Genomic DNA, 15,703 nt, shown 5'->3' with positions numbered 1-15,703 from the left:
CATTAAACACCCAAGAATGTATGTGGATATTAAAAATGCTCCACATGTTTATTCACAGATCTAAGTATGTGGTGCACTTGTATGTGTGGCCGTGTATGCATTATGTTTTACAGAATAGTTTTCAGCCAACAACCTCCTGATCTGTGTGTTATTAGATTTATTAGTTAGAAAAAAATGAAAAAAGAAACAATTAATTAATTAATTAAAATGTGTGCCCAAAGCTAACATTTTTTTTTTACACTTTTAAAAAGTGACAGACAGTCTTTTAAAATGTGCAAAGGTCGGCGACACCTTATGAGTTTTGTCTGTGTCAGTAATTTAGAAGAAACACAAAGAGGATGTGAAAACCTTTCTGAACATGTAGCAGACATGAAATCCTGTCTTTTCATACCATAAAAGGTCTCAGTGAGAGAGAGAGAAAAAGACAAAGCTTTGCCCGGTAGTTACAGAATAAGAGTTGTGATTTGTGCTTCTCTGGACAGGTAATGACAAAAGATAATGCTTTTATTTTTGAAGTGTTTCCTGCCATCCCAGAATTAATTTCAGTTATAGTTTTCCAGGAAAGGTATACGTGAGGATTCAATCTAGGCCAGAGTTCAGGCTGTCTATCTTAGATTACAGACAGCAAGGCTTGATAAATACTGTCCCTAATTTGTACTTGTATACTTTGGGTGGTACTGCAGCTAAGGACCTTTCAGAATTTAAGATTGAACACCTTTACATCCACCCACAGTTATATAACAGCTGAGGATGTCATCCCGGAAACAAATAGTAACAGGACAAAAACAAAGAAATGAATGAGCGGTTTCTGGGCACAGGTCTGAATTTGCCAAAGGAAAAGTGTAATTGCAGTTAGCATTTGTGTCTGCAGCCCTGATTAATTGCTTATTTATTAATCTGCCTATTTATTCAGCCGGGGTCAGGGTCACTCAAGCTGCCCCACCCTTTAATACACCTACTTTATTAATTGTAAAACAACATGTGGTCATACTTACGTGACCTTTATCCATTCAAAGATAAAAACGTTTAATTACTCATTAGGGGTGGTGGTGTCACGTCTTGGAATAATTAAACTGTAAAGATTTAAGAGGAGCTGGCTACTGACTTCAGTTCAGTTCACTTACTAAATATCACACTCATCATGGTGCTCTGCTTATTACTTTTAAACTCCAAAACCTTGAGCAGCACTTTGGCATGTTTTGAGTTCCCCTCATGAGCTCCTTTTCTTCTGTAAATTAATTTTTCTTGTCATAGTGATCGTACTTATCGTAGGATATCTTATATTATCATGGTTTCTTTTCCTAATGACTAATCTCAACAGCACCTAAAGGCAAATATTACAGACACAAGCTTTGATAATCTGTAATGAAAATGCATTTACAGTATCGTCATAGATATGTAATCTGAGCAGCATGGAGTTTACACAAAAAGCAGCTTTTTTTCTTTTGGAAATTTTTCCCTGTCAAATTAAACTAACAATTCGGGTCGTTTTGTTCTTTTGCTTGCTGGTCAAGGCCGTAGTGAACACAGCTTCAGGTTATTAATGGGAGATATAAGTTATCATATCTCTACGTGCTGATTTCTCTGGCACACCCTGACCTTCCAAGTCTACAGTGGCTGATAGTGCTTCTGCATATTGATGACAAAAAAATGAGAAATTATATCATGCTCACGTGTTTATTATGAAATGTACATGCTGATATATTTAAGTGCAGCAGTTCAGTGGGAACAAATCAGAACATTTATCATTGAAATGTATAAGACAATAAACATCTAAACCATGTGTCTCATAAAACAATACAGTACTTTAAATAATAAATGACAGTAAAATTAAATAGAAAGAAGTATTAAAATATGCTATAACACAAAACAAGACCAATAACAAAACACACAAATAGTTAATAATAAGTTTAGGACCATAAATAGAACTTAAAATAAATACATTTCATAGGCAAAGTTGAACAGATCTACTGCTTGATCCACAATGCAAAACAAAACAGTTACTCTGTGCAGCAGTAACTTGTTTTTCATCTTCAAAATGAAGTAATATTGGATAATTGCAATTTTAATTTAGGATATTCAGTGAAAAACACTAAATAACAGCTTACAAAATGTAAATCTAAGAACATGGCAGGTTTTGTAACATTTCTCAAGTGACAATGCTCCCCCAAAGCTGGTTTACAGGAAAAAAAAAAAAAAAAAGTCCTCAGGCACAGTGACATTTACTGACAATCAAGTCCTCGAAAGGAGTCAGGCTCAACCGTCCCCTACTGTCATAGTGCATGAGGACCATGGGCTCATAGGCCGCAGGTACGCAGCAGGGGTGAGGTGTTACTCCCTTGGCAATCTGGTGCAGCCGAGACTTCACCTGTGTGTGCATGCTCGCTGGCTTGTAGTTGTGGGGACAGGTGCCGTCACAGAAATGCATCGTGTACTCAGCTGGGGCCACCACCCAATCCGTCCAGCCGATGTCTTTGAAGGAGACGGTGACAGACTTCCGGCAGCACCATCCTCGCTCATCGCATTCGTCTTCCTTGTTGGAGCGAGGCAGTCTCGGCCTCCGGGCTGGTTTAGGCTTTATGAGGCCTAATTCTAGAGAAATTGTTGGATTTGTCTTGAGGGCATCTTTTCCATTCACTACTATCCCTATATCCACAACCAGTGCCTGACCACCATCAGTCCTCATCCACTTCTCCACCTCATGGCTGATGTCCAGCATCACATCTCGAGTGCTTGACACATTGGCAGGGACTGGTGAGCTTACGTGCGTCCAAACAGCAGAGTTCATTGGCTTCATCCTGTTGACTTTAACTTTAAGCTCTTGTCTTACCTCGGGCTGAACTGAAGTGGATTTGTCTAAAACATGCCTGGAAATCTTGAGCTCAGCCCGAGCTATTGTCAGTTCAGTCTGGATATTTCGGTTCTTGTGGAAAACAGCTCTGTACCACTGCATGCATCGAGCTGACTGTGTTTGTTCTGATCTTCGAAGCGCTTTTATTGGCTCCACTAAAAAAGAAAACACAAAAACATTCAAGGATCAAGAAACACACGCTCGTATACTTATTTGAATGTCAGTGCACTCTTGCTACTTGTTCGCTTGTTTTTAATGACATTTCTAAAACCATGTGTTCAAAGTGTAACATCATGCACAAGGTGTGCCTGTCACGCTCATGGTTTCTAAAAGCTTGTAGGAATGTGTTTGCTTTGTTTACAGGACTGTTTGATGGCTACAGATTCTATTTCCAACAATATGTTTAAGCTCTGCACAGATAAGATTAAGAGAATCAGAGATCTTTACCTGCAGCATGAACTATAGCAAAAAGTTATTTATAGTACAACCACAAAAGCACCTTTTGTTTGCATAGGTAACGTCACACAGATTTCGTGAACTAGTCTTATACTCCTACTCAAACTTTCTAACCTCCACATCAGTAATTTTTGTGCAACAATGGCTAAATGACGCATAAGCTTCTTACTATTGTCTAACAAATATCTCACCTGTCGCAGGAAAGAGCACAGTAGACTTGCTGGATTGCCAGGTTTCTGTCATTGTCTGGCTGTGGTTTCCTCTCATCTCTCTCAGTTTTTCCCTGTAGAGCTGATACATCTTCCTCAGCTCTTCTTCAGAGGCTTTTTGCGTTGGCCTGGGCTCCCTGTCTATACCCAATGAGCTGAGGATCCCCGTCTTCACCGCTTCCAGAAGCAGGACCCTCTGGCTGTCCATTCTGTCCACATCAAGTGCGCCTTTGTGGGCCACGTGAGGCCGACTCTCCCCTGAGCTGGAGAAGGAGATGAGCAGGAGCAACAGCGTGAAGGAGACGGGTTGGTGGAGTGTGAGTGATCTGAGCATTGTGAGTCTGGCAGGTAGGTTTGGTTTGAGAGTGCTGCAGCTCAGTGAATGGGGTTTGTCCATGTCATGAATGAAATTCTTGACATGCTTTTATTTATACAGCTTCTGTGTTGCCACACCCCTGGTTAGTCAGGTGAGCCTGTGATGGGCTCAGCTAGGGCCATATGTCAGTATGTGGCAACATCTTGCTGCATTGTGTTACGTGTTTACAACATGACCTATGCAATTAGAAATCTGTGAAATTAATTGAACGTTTAGAGCTCTTTTTTTCAAAGTAGAGATAGGAGGGTCATAAAACCAGAAAGGTCAGGATAAGATTTGGTTGCATCGTAAGCACATCGTGTGCACCTCAGTGTGTTACGTCAAAGGGATTGTCCAGTTGCACGTCACTTAATCAAATAAATGACCATATGTCTTATAGTGACCAGGTCAAAGGAGGGGGCCAATGGGCAATTACATTAGCTCCTCCAGGGTTATTAATGATAATATGATAGTTTATTGATCTCTATTAGGCTGTGTCTCTCTGTTCCCTTGCAACCCTGCCAAATATCGTCCAGGGTCATGTACAGACCAAAGAGGGACTAAGAGTCTTGTTTACTCGCAGACAAGGTGTGAAACCCCGGGAAACCCCATTTCCAAATGTTCTAGGCAACCTTCCTGTCAGCTTTTAGTGAAAGCATGTTATTATATGCTTTCACTAAAAGACAAAAAAGGTGGAGTTAATTTATTTATGTGTCACCCCTCCCTCCTTAAACTAGGCTGAAGAGGAAATACCTTAAGGTTAAAAAAAGAGACACAAACAAAGAAGTTATCTCATCTGTTGAAAAAGGGACCTGCCTTGTGACAATTATCTCTGGTCTATTCTTAAAGTGATCACATCATCACACAACTGATGTAAGGTGCTCATCATCAAGGTCAAACGGAGCGCACTGTGAAAGTGCTCTCTTTTTATGATGATTAAAATAGACTGGAACCGTATCTGATCGACTGTCATTTACAGCTGGATAAAAGACCAACATAAATTTCTGCGTTTTCAGCAGTAATTGTTGGGTCAGTCTAAAGAGCTAAACACAGGCTCCAGCTGTGTTTGTACTGTGGAGTACGTGGTTGTCTGTGTTATTGACCCTATTTTCTCCACCTGAGTACATTCACAGCAATTGCTGACTGATAAAGATTTTCCTTTTAAGCAAAGTGTTCATAGATATGCATTTAGGGTCATTTCTACCAAATCGTGAGCTTGGAAGTACAACATGACCTTTCAGCAGCCACATAGTAAAACGGTTGTGTCATAAAAGGGTTAATAAATAGGGTTAATTTAATAATATTATAGTTAATTATAGTTAGTATAATTAAATAATAAAACAATAAAGATGACCATCACAAAACCATAAAATGAACTATGTCAACATAGTAACTAATTAAATTTAGATGACGTGTCACATTAAATGACATTTTGGGAGACGGCTGAGGAGAAAGAAGAAAAATATATTTCAGCTGCACAATGTTGTGGTTTTTTTTTTACAGACTTTTCCTGTAACACACTTCCTCTAAATAAAACTCGGAAGGAAGCATCCCTCATTGGTCTATCTTCTCACAGCTCACAGACATAACATTGTTGATGAAGGGCTCAAAGTAGCCATTGGAAGCATTTGGAACCAGAGCTATACAATGTCTTCACAACATCATGAAACCAAAAGCCAAGACTATATTTAAACATGTGAAGAAGTTACTGTCCAAATATCAAAAAGTGCCAGAATTGTGGAGTGTGTGAATTTCTGCACAGTGAGTCACTGAGGTGATGAAACGATCATGTGCTTTGCCAGGTGAGCCTACTTTGCAAGTTGAAAGTGTGTGAAAGGTGTAAAGTGACTCATGCAAACAGTTTAAACTGTCATGAAAGACTCTCACTCTTTTCTCAAGCGGTTTTCTTCTCATCTTTGCACCTCTTTTGTCATCTGAGACCGGCAGAAAGGAGGGGGGAAGCCACAGACTTGTCTTGTCATCATGAGAAGCAGAAGTCTGATGCACGATAAGAGTGAATTTCATCATACACACTGATAACGGACAGACAAACTAAACTTAAAACTAGGACCCCTACAAGGGACCACGAGATGAATATAAGAGATGACCAGTTGATGGGGTAGTAAACAACACACATTGCTACATCAAATTAATGATTGTTAATTTACTTTTTACTTGTTGGCGTTTTCGACATAATTTCACCTCTCTGGGACTCAATCTAAGAATGGACAACAACAACAACAACAACAAAACACTTTATAGGATATATATATATATATCGTTTCAAGAGACTAAACCATTCCCAGAATGCACTTGGCAGAAGACAGTTTAGGTTAGTTTATCTAACTTGTCATCTGCAGGTTAACGTGAACAGATATATAGCTCCATGCCGCCCCCTGATGGCTCTAAAGTGACAGTACAGACTTGAGCTGAAGTACAGCTTTATTTGAAGCCAGGAGGATATATGAACATGTGGAGCTGAGATGAAGCCTTCAGGCGGCAGCATATAAGAGGGAATCCATTGTTGTTTTTTTTACTCAATTAATGCATGTAATATGAGTGTGATGTGTGTTTGTGTTTGTGTGGACGTTTCATAGAGAGAGAATTTCTGATAAAATGAAAATATATTTTCCAGATGTAAAAAAAAGGCCACTTGATGAGTTGACAGTGCTGTTATTTGATGCTTCTGGTTGGTTGTTTTCTTGTTTTCTTGCTTACCCATTGTATTCAAGCAGTTTAAGCACTAGTGGTTTAACCCCACAACTAAGACTATGTCAAGCTTTGATAGATAGATAGATAGATAGATAGATAGATAGATAGATAGATAGATAGATAGATAGATAGATAGATAGATAGATAGATAGATAGATAGATGGTTTTAAAGATAAACACGAGTAACACTGAAATATTTTTTATTAGGGTCAGTTTCATTTATGTTTTTATTTTTGTTATATTTGTGTCATTTTATTCTTTATTTTCAGTTTACAAGTAGTAAAAAGAAGTCCCCCCATCGTAGGTGGCAGAAAACTGGGAGTAGACTTTTAGATCTTTTACCTTTCAGCCTTGTAATAAAAAACAAACAAACATGTGGGTGAGGTTTAGATCAGAGGTACAGAATAAAAAAGAACACAAACGACTGTAAAACGAGGCCAGTAAAAAGAGGAAAGAGCTGACTTTCATGCCTGACTGGTTCCACTAATGAGCATGCACCATTTGAAGATGACCTACACTGGATGACAGAGAGAGCAGGACACACATAGATTTCAAAGTCTGTCCTTTTGTAGCACCAAACTCCATTGTCAGTGTCGTCAAAAATGAAAGATAGACAGGCATTTGTACCTGTTCATCTGAAACTAGCAGAATGAGTGAAGCATGTACAGCAGCAGTTAAAAAAAGAACCACTTCCTTGTTACCTGTGTTGAATTCTTCCCAACAAAATTACCTCCTTGTAAGAAGCTGATGCGAGGAAATGAAAGGAAGAAGGAAATACATCTGTGATAATGCTATAGACTTACGGTGGATTTGGATACATTGGTTAGAGGCAGAAATAAAGCAGAAGAAAAAACATTATGTTTGTGTAAAAGCCACAAAATATATCAAGACTGGACCATACATGGGGATTACAAAGGACCCAGGCTAGAACCAGACCTGGGTCACTGTGGTAAGGACTCTAGCCTTAATACTTGGGGTGAATACCGGGGCCCCCTTGAACACACATTGCTTGATCCACTTGATCCTTGGTCTCTGCCGATTCCTTTCCATTCTTAAGTGGCTGCTTTTTCTACAAATGGAAAGTTTTTTGCAAGAAGATTTAAAATTAAAACTTACACGACACAATGCATGCTTCACATATGACAATAAACCTTATTTTATGTCATTGGTATTAAGATTACATCTTTAGAAGCCCTTACTTAAAACAAGCAAACATAAAAATGTGAATAAAATTCATTACAACATTTAGCCTGAGTGACTCAAAATATATAATGCAGGACACACTGTGAGAGGTAGAAATTAAGCACACTATTCAAAGACTATATTTTACTTTAAATTATTCTTTTTGAACAACTAGTGGCACAACTCTTACACCAAATAAAGATGAAAATATATTTTTGTACTATTGTTCTATTGATGCTTCTACACTGATGTGATCAAACCGACCCAAAAGCAAATGCTGTACATGAAGCAATCACAGAAAGACAGAAAAAGAGACAGTATGGCCTCACACCATGACCAGAAAAAGGGAACAGTGAAAATATCTTCATTATTAAAACATTATTCTTGCCATGGTGTGATAATGTACTCAAATACCACAAATGATGTTTGATCATTGATTAATTTGATACAAAAAGTAGTCGCTTCAAAACTCACCACTAGCATACCTAACTGTTAGATTCACTTGATTTTTAGCACTCAGTTTTCACATTAAGCTTCTTCAAATAAACAGTGAACTTCAATGAAGAGAACAATGAGGGATTCACATCCCCCTGGACATGTGACATCACAGGACCAGATAACTAACCATTGTTGTATATGGAAAGAAAAAAAACACACATCTTGGTACCATCGGATGACAGACACGGATCAATCACTGCTATTCAGCTCAACTTCAAAGCACAATTGTTCTGCATCCTCCGTGGCGAGGTTTTATCTTTCACCAGACAGACACTGTGTTATTTTCCATGGGTGAATAGTAGCAGATTAACACCCTGCATGTATAACATATGGAAACAAGTAGATTGCATGGAGGATTAAGTGTTCTGCTGCCTTTACAGTTGCAGGTTACTGCTGAATAAAGCCTTATCATGGGTTTGCTAAGAAGACCCTAGGATCGCTGAAGACCCACAGAGATTTTTAAGAGGACATAATACATGCACGTAGGGTTGTTCTGCTCAAGGTTTTTCCTTGCCACTGTGGCCAAGTCAAGCTCATGTTGGAAACCCATGAGTTTCTGTAGATGATATTATAAAGAGTACAGTCTAGACCTGCTTTATATAGAAAAGTATCACAAGATGCTGAAATGTGAAGGAAATGACAGCATCTAATCTGATCTGAAAGTGCACATTACACATTACACATATCAAAACCAGTGTTTTGCATTCAACAACTCATCACAGAATATCAATGAGAGTAAAGTCAACACGCCTTCTCACTTTATAAGTTAAGCACCCTCCTCGCCCACCTCCTTCCTCCCCTCTCGATCAGGTGATCAGCTGGGCTGAAGAGAAGACCTTTTCGGGACTGGTCGTGCAGCTCGCCCCGGGGAAGAGGAGGAGGAGGAACAAGAGGAGTAGGAGGTGTTGGTGATGGTGCTGGTGGTGCAGCAGTAGCAGTAGCAGCAGCGAGGAGTACTCCAACCACGCTCCTATGGAGAGCGCACTATGGACTGACTGACCGGAGAACCGCTTTGGGGTTTTTTTTTTTATTGTCTCCAATGATGGACGAGCCGAATATCTTGAGACGACGCGGTCTGCAGGTAAACACAGACTGTTGTGACAGCTCTCCGATGTGGTTGTTTCCAGGCAAACGGCATGATATGATAAGAATGATGATGATGATGATGATGATGATGATGGGGATGATGATGATGTGCCATTGGAGACGATTAGATGTATTTCTCCAGGACCTGCTTTGGGTCTGCTCCTGATATATATTTCCATTAAAAATACTTCTATTTATTCTTTCTTCCTCCTGATAATTACATGAGCTCGCTTGGAAATCTTTATTATCTGCAGCTAATGACATTTTTTCTCATGTTTGGTGTCCATTCATTGAAAAACAAACAAACAAAAAAAACAAAAAACAGGCGGTGGCACCGTCATGAGTCCATGAACTGTAGTAATTAGTGCACACAATGTAATTAATGAACATAGGTCTGAACAGCAGAGCTGATTCCGCTGTGTTAAGTGTTATTTTGGAGCTCCTCATTGGTGCTTTGGTGAAACTGGTTGCCTTGGTGATAGGAGCATAAAACCCAAGAGGATCCTGGATGATTGGCAGAAACATCCCTTTAATCGTCTCCTGGGCGCCTTGTTGATCACTCAGGAATGTCCAGATTAGAAATAATGAAGTGTTTTATTATTACTTCATTCATTCATGTGTATATTTTCTGCATACATGATTTAGTGAGAGCTGCATTGTTTCTATCCCTGGTCTATTATGGAGGAGATGATGGTGGGTTTGTGATGAAAGCAAAACAAATTGGGTGTTCCCATTCAGTTACAGTAATTGGTTTCTTTTCTACCATGCATTCATCTGCAATTTAGAGTGTTTTAGAGTTTAAAGTGCAGCCCTGTTATTATACTAATAATGAACATAATGAATTCAGGTTTGTTTTTATATCTCCCCATTATGTTGTGAAAAAGACACATGTTTGTCTTCATTAAGTAGCTACTCTTCCATAAATCCATGTGTTTTGATTAATGATGAAGCTTAAAGTAATTAAAACTTATTTTCTCTGCATCGGTTTTTACCCTGCTTGTTTTTAAATGCAACCATGCCATTAATCAGGAGAGGATGGAGAGGATAAAAACAGCCTCAAAATCATTTCATACACAAGCCTGTGCCATCCATCACTTTCCTCCAAATCCTGATTGGCAAGGGCGGTATTGCAGTTGCCTGGGCTCTAACACAGTAGCCATGGGCTACTGAGGATTTGTATCCTCACCAGTAAATGACTTGAAGACCCACTCGTCATGCAAGAAACTAGGCCATACTGCGAGCTAATGATATTTACACTGCACTAAAATGAAGATAAGTGGGTGTGACAGGGAAGAGTAAGCATTAAGGAAATCTAAGAAGCTGCTGCAACCTTATTTTTGTAAACGTTATGAAGGAGCTTGGCGTGTTAAGCCAGCAAAAATAAAACCTTCACATTCCTCCCTGTTATTCTGAGGAGTCAGCGTGTGTTTTCATAACAGAAGAAGAAACAAAATGAGAACAGGCCCTTGATAAGGAAAAGATATTGATTTGAAGAAACCTTCTAGCCAAACGATAAATATCACTCCCTGCTCAAACAGCAATAACTGATATCTGCAGTTTGAAGCTATGTTACCATGAAAAGCTAAATAAAATATTTTTATTTCACTATTACACATCTCCTCTTTTTGTTTTAGAAAGAACTGAGTCTTCCTCGCAGGGGAAATGTGTAAGTATTATCAACTGACTTATTCTGTGCTCTCTCTGTCTGTCTCTTTCTCTTTTTCGCCCCCCTTTAACCCCGTTCAAACCAGACCAGTCGGATGCCTGTCACTTGTCAGCTTTACCATGCATGCATGCTGCATTTCACACCAGTACACATGTACTATAAGCTCTCCTGAGAGACCTACTGAGGCTGCTTATAAGGATTGCCTGAAAGTCAGAGCAGTCTCACTGCTCAGACAGGTTTTACATGAACTTAGAAAGGGAGAACAGAGATATAGAAACAGTGAATAAAACATGGAAACAGTGGCTATGCATGAAGTCTTCTCGGTATGGGAGAATCAATAAGTTGCCCCTCCCTTAGTGCTATAAATCCATACTTATTGTGAATATACATTGAATGTCTGAATCATTTTACACCACTTTGCAGCAGGGTTAATAATCTGCTATTAAAATATGTAAACTGAGCAAACAAGCTGAACCGGCTTTTACAGGTAGCTCAGTGTTTGTTTGTTTTTATTACATCTTTTCCCAGTCAAGAATACAAAAGTAATTAGCGGATGATTAATGGGATTTTCACACTGTAGTAGCACAGGTCATATCAAGTTTTATCAACAGAGGAGTGACACATGAGAACACAATGAAGGAAGTAGCTGCAGATTTTGTTGCTAATGCAGGAGACGGCTCAGTCTGAACAACAGATCAATCTCTATATACTAACCTGTTCAGGGACTTTTCCCTGTCTGTAGAAACTAGATTAACCTAGGCTAGTTTTGCTGTCTGTGAGTCAGAGGAAATATCAGGTTCACTGGAGATACAAATAGCAAAACACAGAAAACAGATGAAAAGATCTGAAATAGTTCAAACTGTTTGTTCTTATATTTCCTTCCTGCCAGTCAAGGTGTCTGAGAAAAACAAGAACATTTTCATATTAGGTGTATCAAGGGCAGTATTTATGTAGCCTGTACCCTATTTGTCTAAGAAGTAGGGCAGTATTTATGTAGCCTGTACCCTATTTGTCTAAGAAGTTAAAATCAGTTTTATTTTATATATCTTACTTTATTAGAATATTATTATTTTACTGACACAGGATAAGATCACTCATATATTTCACTATGGACTAGTGGGGTGTCTGTGGAAAAAGTTTAGTGATTTAAGTGATTTGCTCTATGGTGTATGGTGCTATTAGCTCCTATTGCCCCCATGTTTGTAATAATTTAATAAAAACAAAAAAATGCAACATACTACATTTTTAACCTAAGCACACAGGTGATTGTGGACATTTGCACGTCCAGTCTTCTTGTGTTTTGTGGATTTGGAGAAGGCTTGCAATCAGGGGTCAGGGGTACTGCGGGAGCATGGGATGCCAGGGATGTTGCTAAAAGCCATCCGGTCCTATAACTAGAGTGAGAACAGGAAGGAAGCAGCAGGAAGTTAAACACGCTTTCAGTGGGTGTTGGATTTACCCAGGGTTGTCCCTTGTCACTGGTTCTGTTTGTGATTCTCATAGATAGGATCCCAAGGCCCAGCTGGTGGGGAAGTTTGGGGACCTGAGAATCTCTGCTCTTTGCAGATGATGCGGTTCATCAGATAGTGACCTCCAGCACAAATGTGATGCGGTCAGGCATGCCACAAACCGATGCAGTGGTTCTCTGCTGGAAAAAGATGGATTATGAGTCAGTTGTTGTCAAGAGTGAGTTAAGGAGAGTGAGGTAAGGAAGACTCCTAGGTGTTTTTCTTTGGAGGTTATCTGGGTGTGTCCAGTTGGGTCGGAGACCCTAGGGAAGACCCAGAACGCATTTGACTGATTACCTCATCTGATTTGGGAACACCTTTGGATTTCCCCAAAGGGGAACTGAAAAACATGGCTGGGTAGAGGAACATCTGGATGTGCTGCCATCACAACCCAACCCCAGATAAACAGCTGAAAAAAAAGATGGATAATTTCAGTTTTATAACAAAGAGGATTTAAAATTTAAGAGCACAGTGTGGATTCACGGGAACATATGCTGTATAACACATGAAATCCATGAAAATCACATGAGGATCTCAATGTTCCCTGATGACAAAAATGCAACATTCAAGACAACTCGTAAAATCCATCACTGATAATTGTAGATTAGGTTTGTGGCTAACAACAAAAAAAGGCATTAGGCTGTATATATGCATATAGGTGCGTATGTTTGAATGTCGACACCACTGCAAATACATAACCCCCTTGTCTCCGTCCTGTTTTTGTTTTTGGGTGGTTCATTCGTGTGCGAGCGGTTAACCCAGATTTTCCGACAGCTCTTGAAGGCGTCATTAGTGCCTCCTCCCTCCGGCGCGCGCTGACGCGGCTGCGCGGTGCGGCATTGCTGCTGGAAAGTTTGTATCACTCTTTATATTTTGGCGAGGATAACACTCGATAATGTCGCATCTCACGGAGGAAGACGGACGGTTTGGGAGGTTTTTCTGGTAGCAGGGAGAAAGAAGGAGCAGAGGGGGACAATGGCCGTCGCTCATCACCACCACCACCACCACCTCCACCGAGCTGCCGTGTCGTGGGTCTGGGGTCAGTTTGTACCGGAGCTGAATGGAGTTTCTGCCGTTGGACACTGCGTACCGGCCTAACTGCCACCACCACCACCAATAATAATAATAATAAAGTCCACAGGAGAGACTGTTTAACACGATGCTCCCACTTTAACAAGAGGATAATTCTCTTCTCTCATATCTGGATTTATCGGTCACCCCCCCCCCCCCCTTCTTTCCCCATCACCATGTCTGACCAAAACTACTACTGGACCGTGTTGCCGAGCTACAAAACTAGTTTTGTGACTGGGGCCATGATGAAAAGATCAAAAAGGTAACGACAACACAACAAACAATGCTAGGCTTTCCCAACGTGCGAGACAAAAGGCGACACAGCCTCGTCTCAGCTGCCGCAAACCGAAAACCGTCTGTCGGCCTGTGGTTGTCATCAGCTCCCCGCTGAGCTCTGCCATTCACCGCCTGACAAACAGCAATTTGTTGAACGTTTTTTATGTTGAGCTATTTTGATTCACAGCACGTAAACGCAACCTCCTCCACTCCACACATATCGCTCGGTAACATTGTGAGCCTTACAGCTCAGACTGAAAATGTCACAGTGATGTCTGGGATAGCCGACAGTACGTTACTGTATGTGTCGGTTACATCCGCCCTAGTTTTTTTTGTGTGTGTGTGTTTCCGACAGAGAAACGTGGCCATTGTAGAGTGTTGTGTATGTGAGCAGACTGCATTGTCTGCTCCCAGCTGTCGCATACAGCGACACTAAAAAATAAATAAAAAAAAAGTCCCAGAGCTGATCGATACACTGATGTGGTTAGTGGGACACTGGTGTTGTAAACGGGCTTTTATCTTGGGCGATTAAATTTAATCAGGCCCTCACAAAGTAGAGCAGCGAACATGTACCTTTGTGCCTTGGCAATCACAGTGATCTTATCGTTTATTCATGACATTTATGCTTCCTTTTGCATGACCCAAATATTTCCACAGTGAGGTGTCAGTGGCATGAACTGCATTGCTTTTGAGTGAAGTTCTCAGATCTTTTCAAATCCACGTTTTTCTAATTATTAACACGTTGTGCAAACCCACTTTTTTTATATTGAGAACATGCATGAACATGCATGCCATACAGCACCATGTGACTTTGAATGGGAGCTCACTGAATAAATGCAGCCCTTCATCACCATCACCAGACATGTGAAACATGCAGGCCTGATGCATCTCAGTGGCCTACATTCATCATGGTACATGTCTTCCCCCTGCAAGGTCCCTTCACAAACCACTATTGTTAGTCCCAGATATGCGTAGCCTTATCACTGCAATTCTCCTGATCACGGTGTGATACAGTGATGCGTTCATGCCGTTTATTTCCTTTTGTCCAGGTTCTTATTTTTGTTTTGGTCCACACTTCCTGTGTCATTCTGCAGTTGGTTTGTCGTTAAAGTCAGAGTAAAGCATTTATTGGCCCTCTCTGTTGCTGTGCCTTCTGTTTTTTGGAGTTTTTTTTAGGGGGGTGGAGGTCATATACTGTGTGAATCTGCCTGAATTACGACCCAGAAATGTCAGGATCTGTTGTTGTCTCAGCCCCTTAATGATTTTAGGTCATTGCCACAGAGAAAGAGAGATTGGCGTTGACATCGCCAGGATGAAACAGAAGGCACGATGGGATTACATCCAGATTTTATATGAGAATTAAATATGATCCTGAATGAAGCCTTTAGCACTCATAGAGCGATCAGCAAAACACAAAACGTAAAGGAACTGGACAAAATAACGTTTGATCTTTTAAAGTAATTGTGTCATAATTACACTGACATCTATGTGGGTGAGTCAGACTATGCCAGCTTTTAAACCGGTCAGCCAGTCACCACATGTGACTTTTTTTTTTTTTTTTTTTAAAGAAAAAATGTTTCCTTAAAGGAGCTCCAGAGAAGTGATTGGCTGACTGAGTTTGCATCGTCAGAAAAGCTGCACAGTAACAATCTTTATGAATTCGACAGTGAAGCCGACCAGCAGTGCAAGCAGGAAACCAGTTTCCATCAGACCGACACGAATGAGAAGAAGCAGCAGCCTGTAGCCAGTCTTACATCGACCGACTCGGTGCGATGGAAAAACAATCTGCTCATTGATTGTGTCATTGATGGATCAGTTTGTGTTGTCTGTGTG

At 40.3% G+C, this 15,703-nt stretch overlaps 2 protein-coding genes across 4 annotated transcripts in view; one reads left to right on the top strand and one right to left on the bottom strand.

The window, feature by feature from the left end:
• Positions 1 to 1,670: 1,670 nt before the first annotated feature.
• On the bottom strand, positions 1,671 to 3,911 carry gdf15 (Growth differentiation factor-15). The gene is made up of 2 exons (XM_010733382.3): positions 3,499 to 3,911; positions 1,671 to 3,006 (listed from the first exon to the last, which is right to left on the bottom strand). The coding sequence occupies exons 1-2, from the start codon at positions 3,848 to 3,850 to the stop codon at positions 2,207 to 2,209; spliced, it is 1,152 nt and encodes a 383-aa protein (XP_010731684.3). The 5' UTR covers positions 3,851 to 3,911; the 3' UTR covers positions 1,671 to 2,206.
• A 5,226-nt stretch (positions 3,912 to 9,137) lies between these two features.
• The window catches only part of mast3a (microtubule associated serine/threonine kinase 3a), a 28,107-nt gene continuing 21,541 nt past the window's right edge, over positions 9,138 to 15,703 (top strand). For 2 of the 3 annotated variants that reach the window (XM_010733383.3, XM_019259083.2), the window contains exon 1: positions 13,297 to 13,856. In XM_010733383.3, the coding sequence (XP_010731685.1) occupies positions 13,771 to 13,856 (86 nt within the window). In that variant the 5' untranslated portion in view covers positions 13,297 to 13,770. Of the gene's footprint in view, positions 9,345 to 10,983; positions 11,016 to 13,296; positions 13,857 to 15,703 lie in introns of those variants that run through there. The other variant, XM_019259084.2, reaches the window with a different exon arrangement.

This window comes from Larimichthys crocea, chromosome XII, assembly GCF_000972845.2.
Source record: "Larimichthys crocea isolate SSNF chromosome XII, L_crocea_2.0, whole genome shotgun sequence".
NCBI classification, from domain to species: domain Eukaryota; kingdom Metazoa; phylum Chordata; class Actinopteri; family Sciaenidae; genus Larimichthys; species Larimichthys crocea.
This window is presented reverse-complemented; position numbering and strand designations above follow the sequence as displayed.

Coding starts and splice junctions, on each gene's coding strand:
- gdf15 (XM_010733382.3), bottom strand. CDS start 3,850: ATGCTCAGATCACTCACACTCCACCAACCCGTCTCCTTCACGCTGTTG. Junction 3,007..3,498: donor TGTGCTCTTTCCTGCGACAG/GTGAGATATTTG, acceptor TTTCTTTTTTAG/TGGAGCCAATAAAAGCGCTT.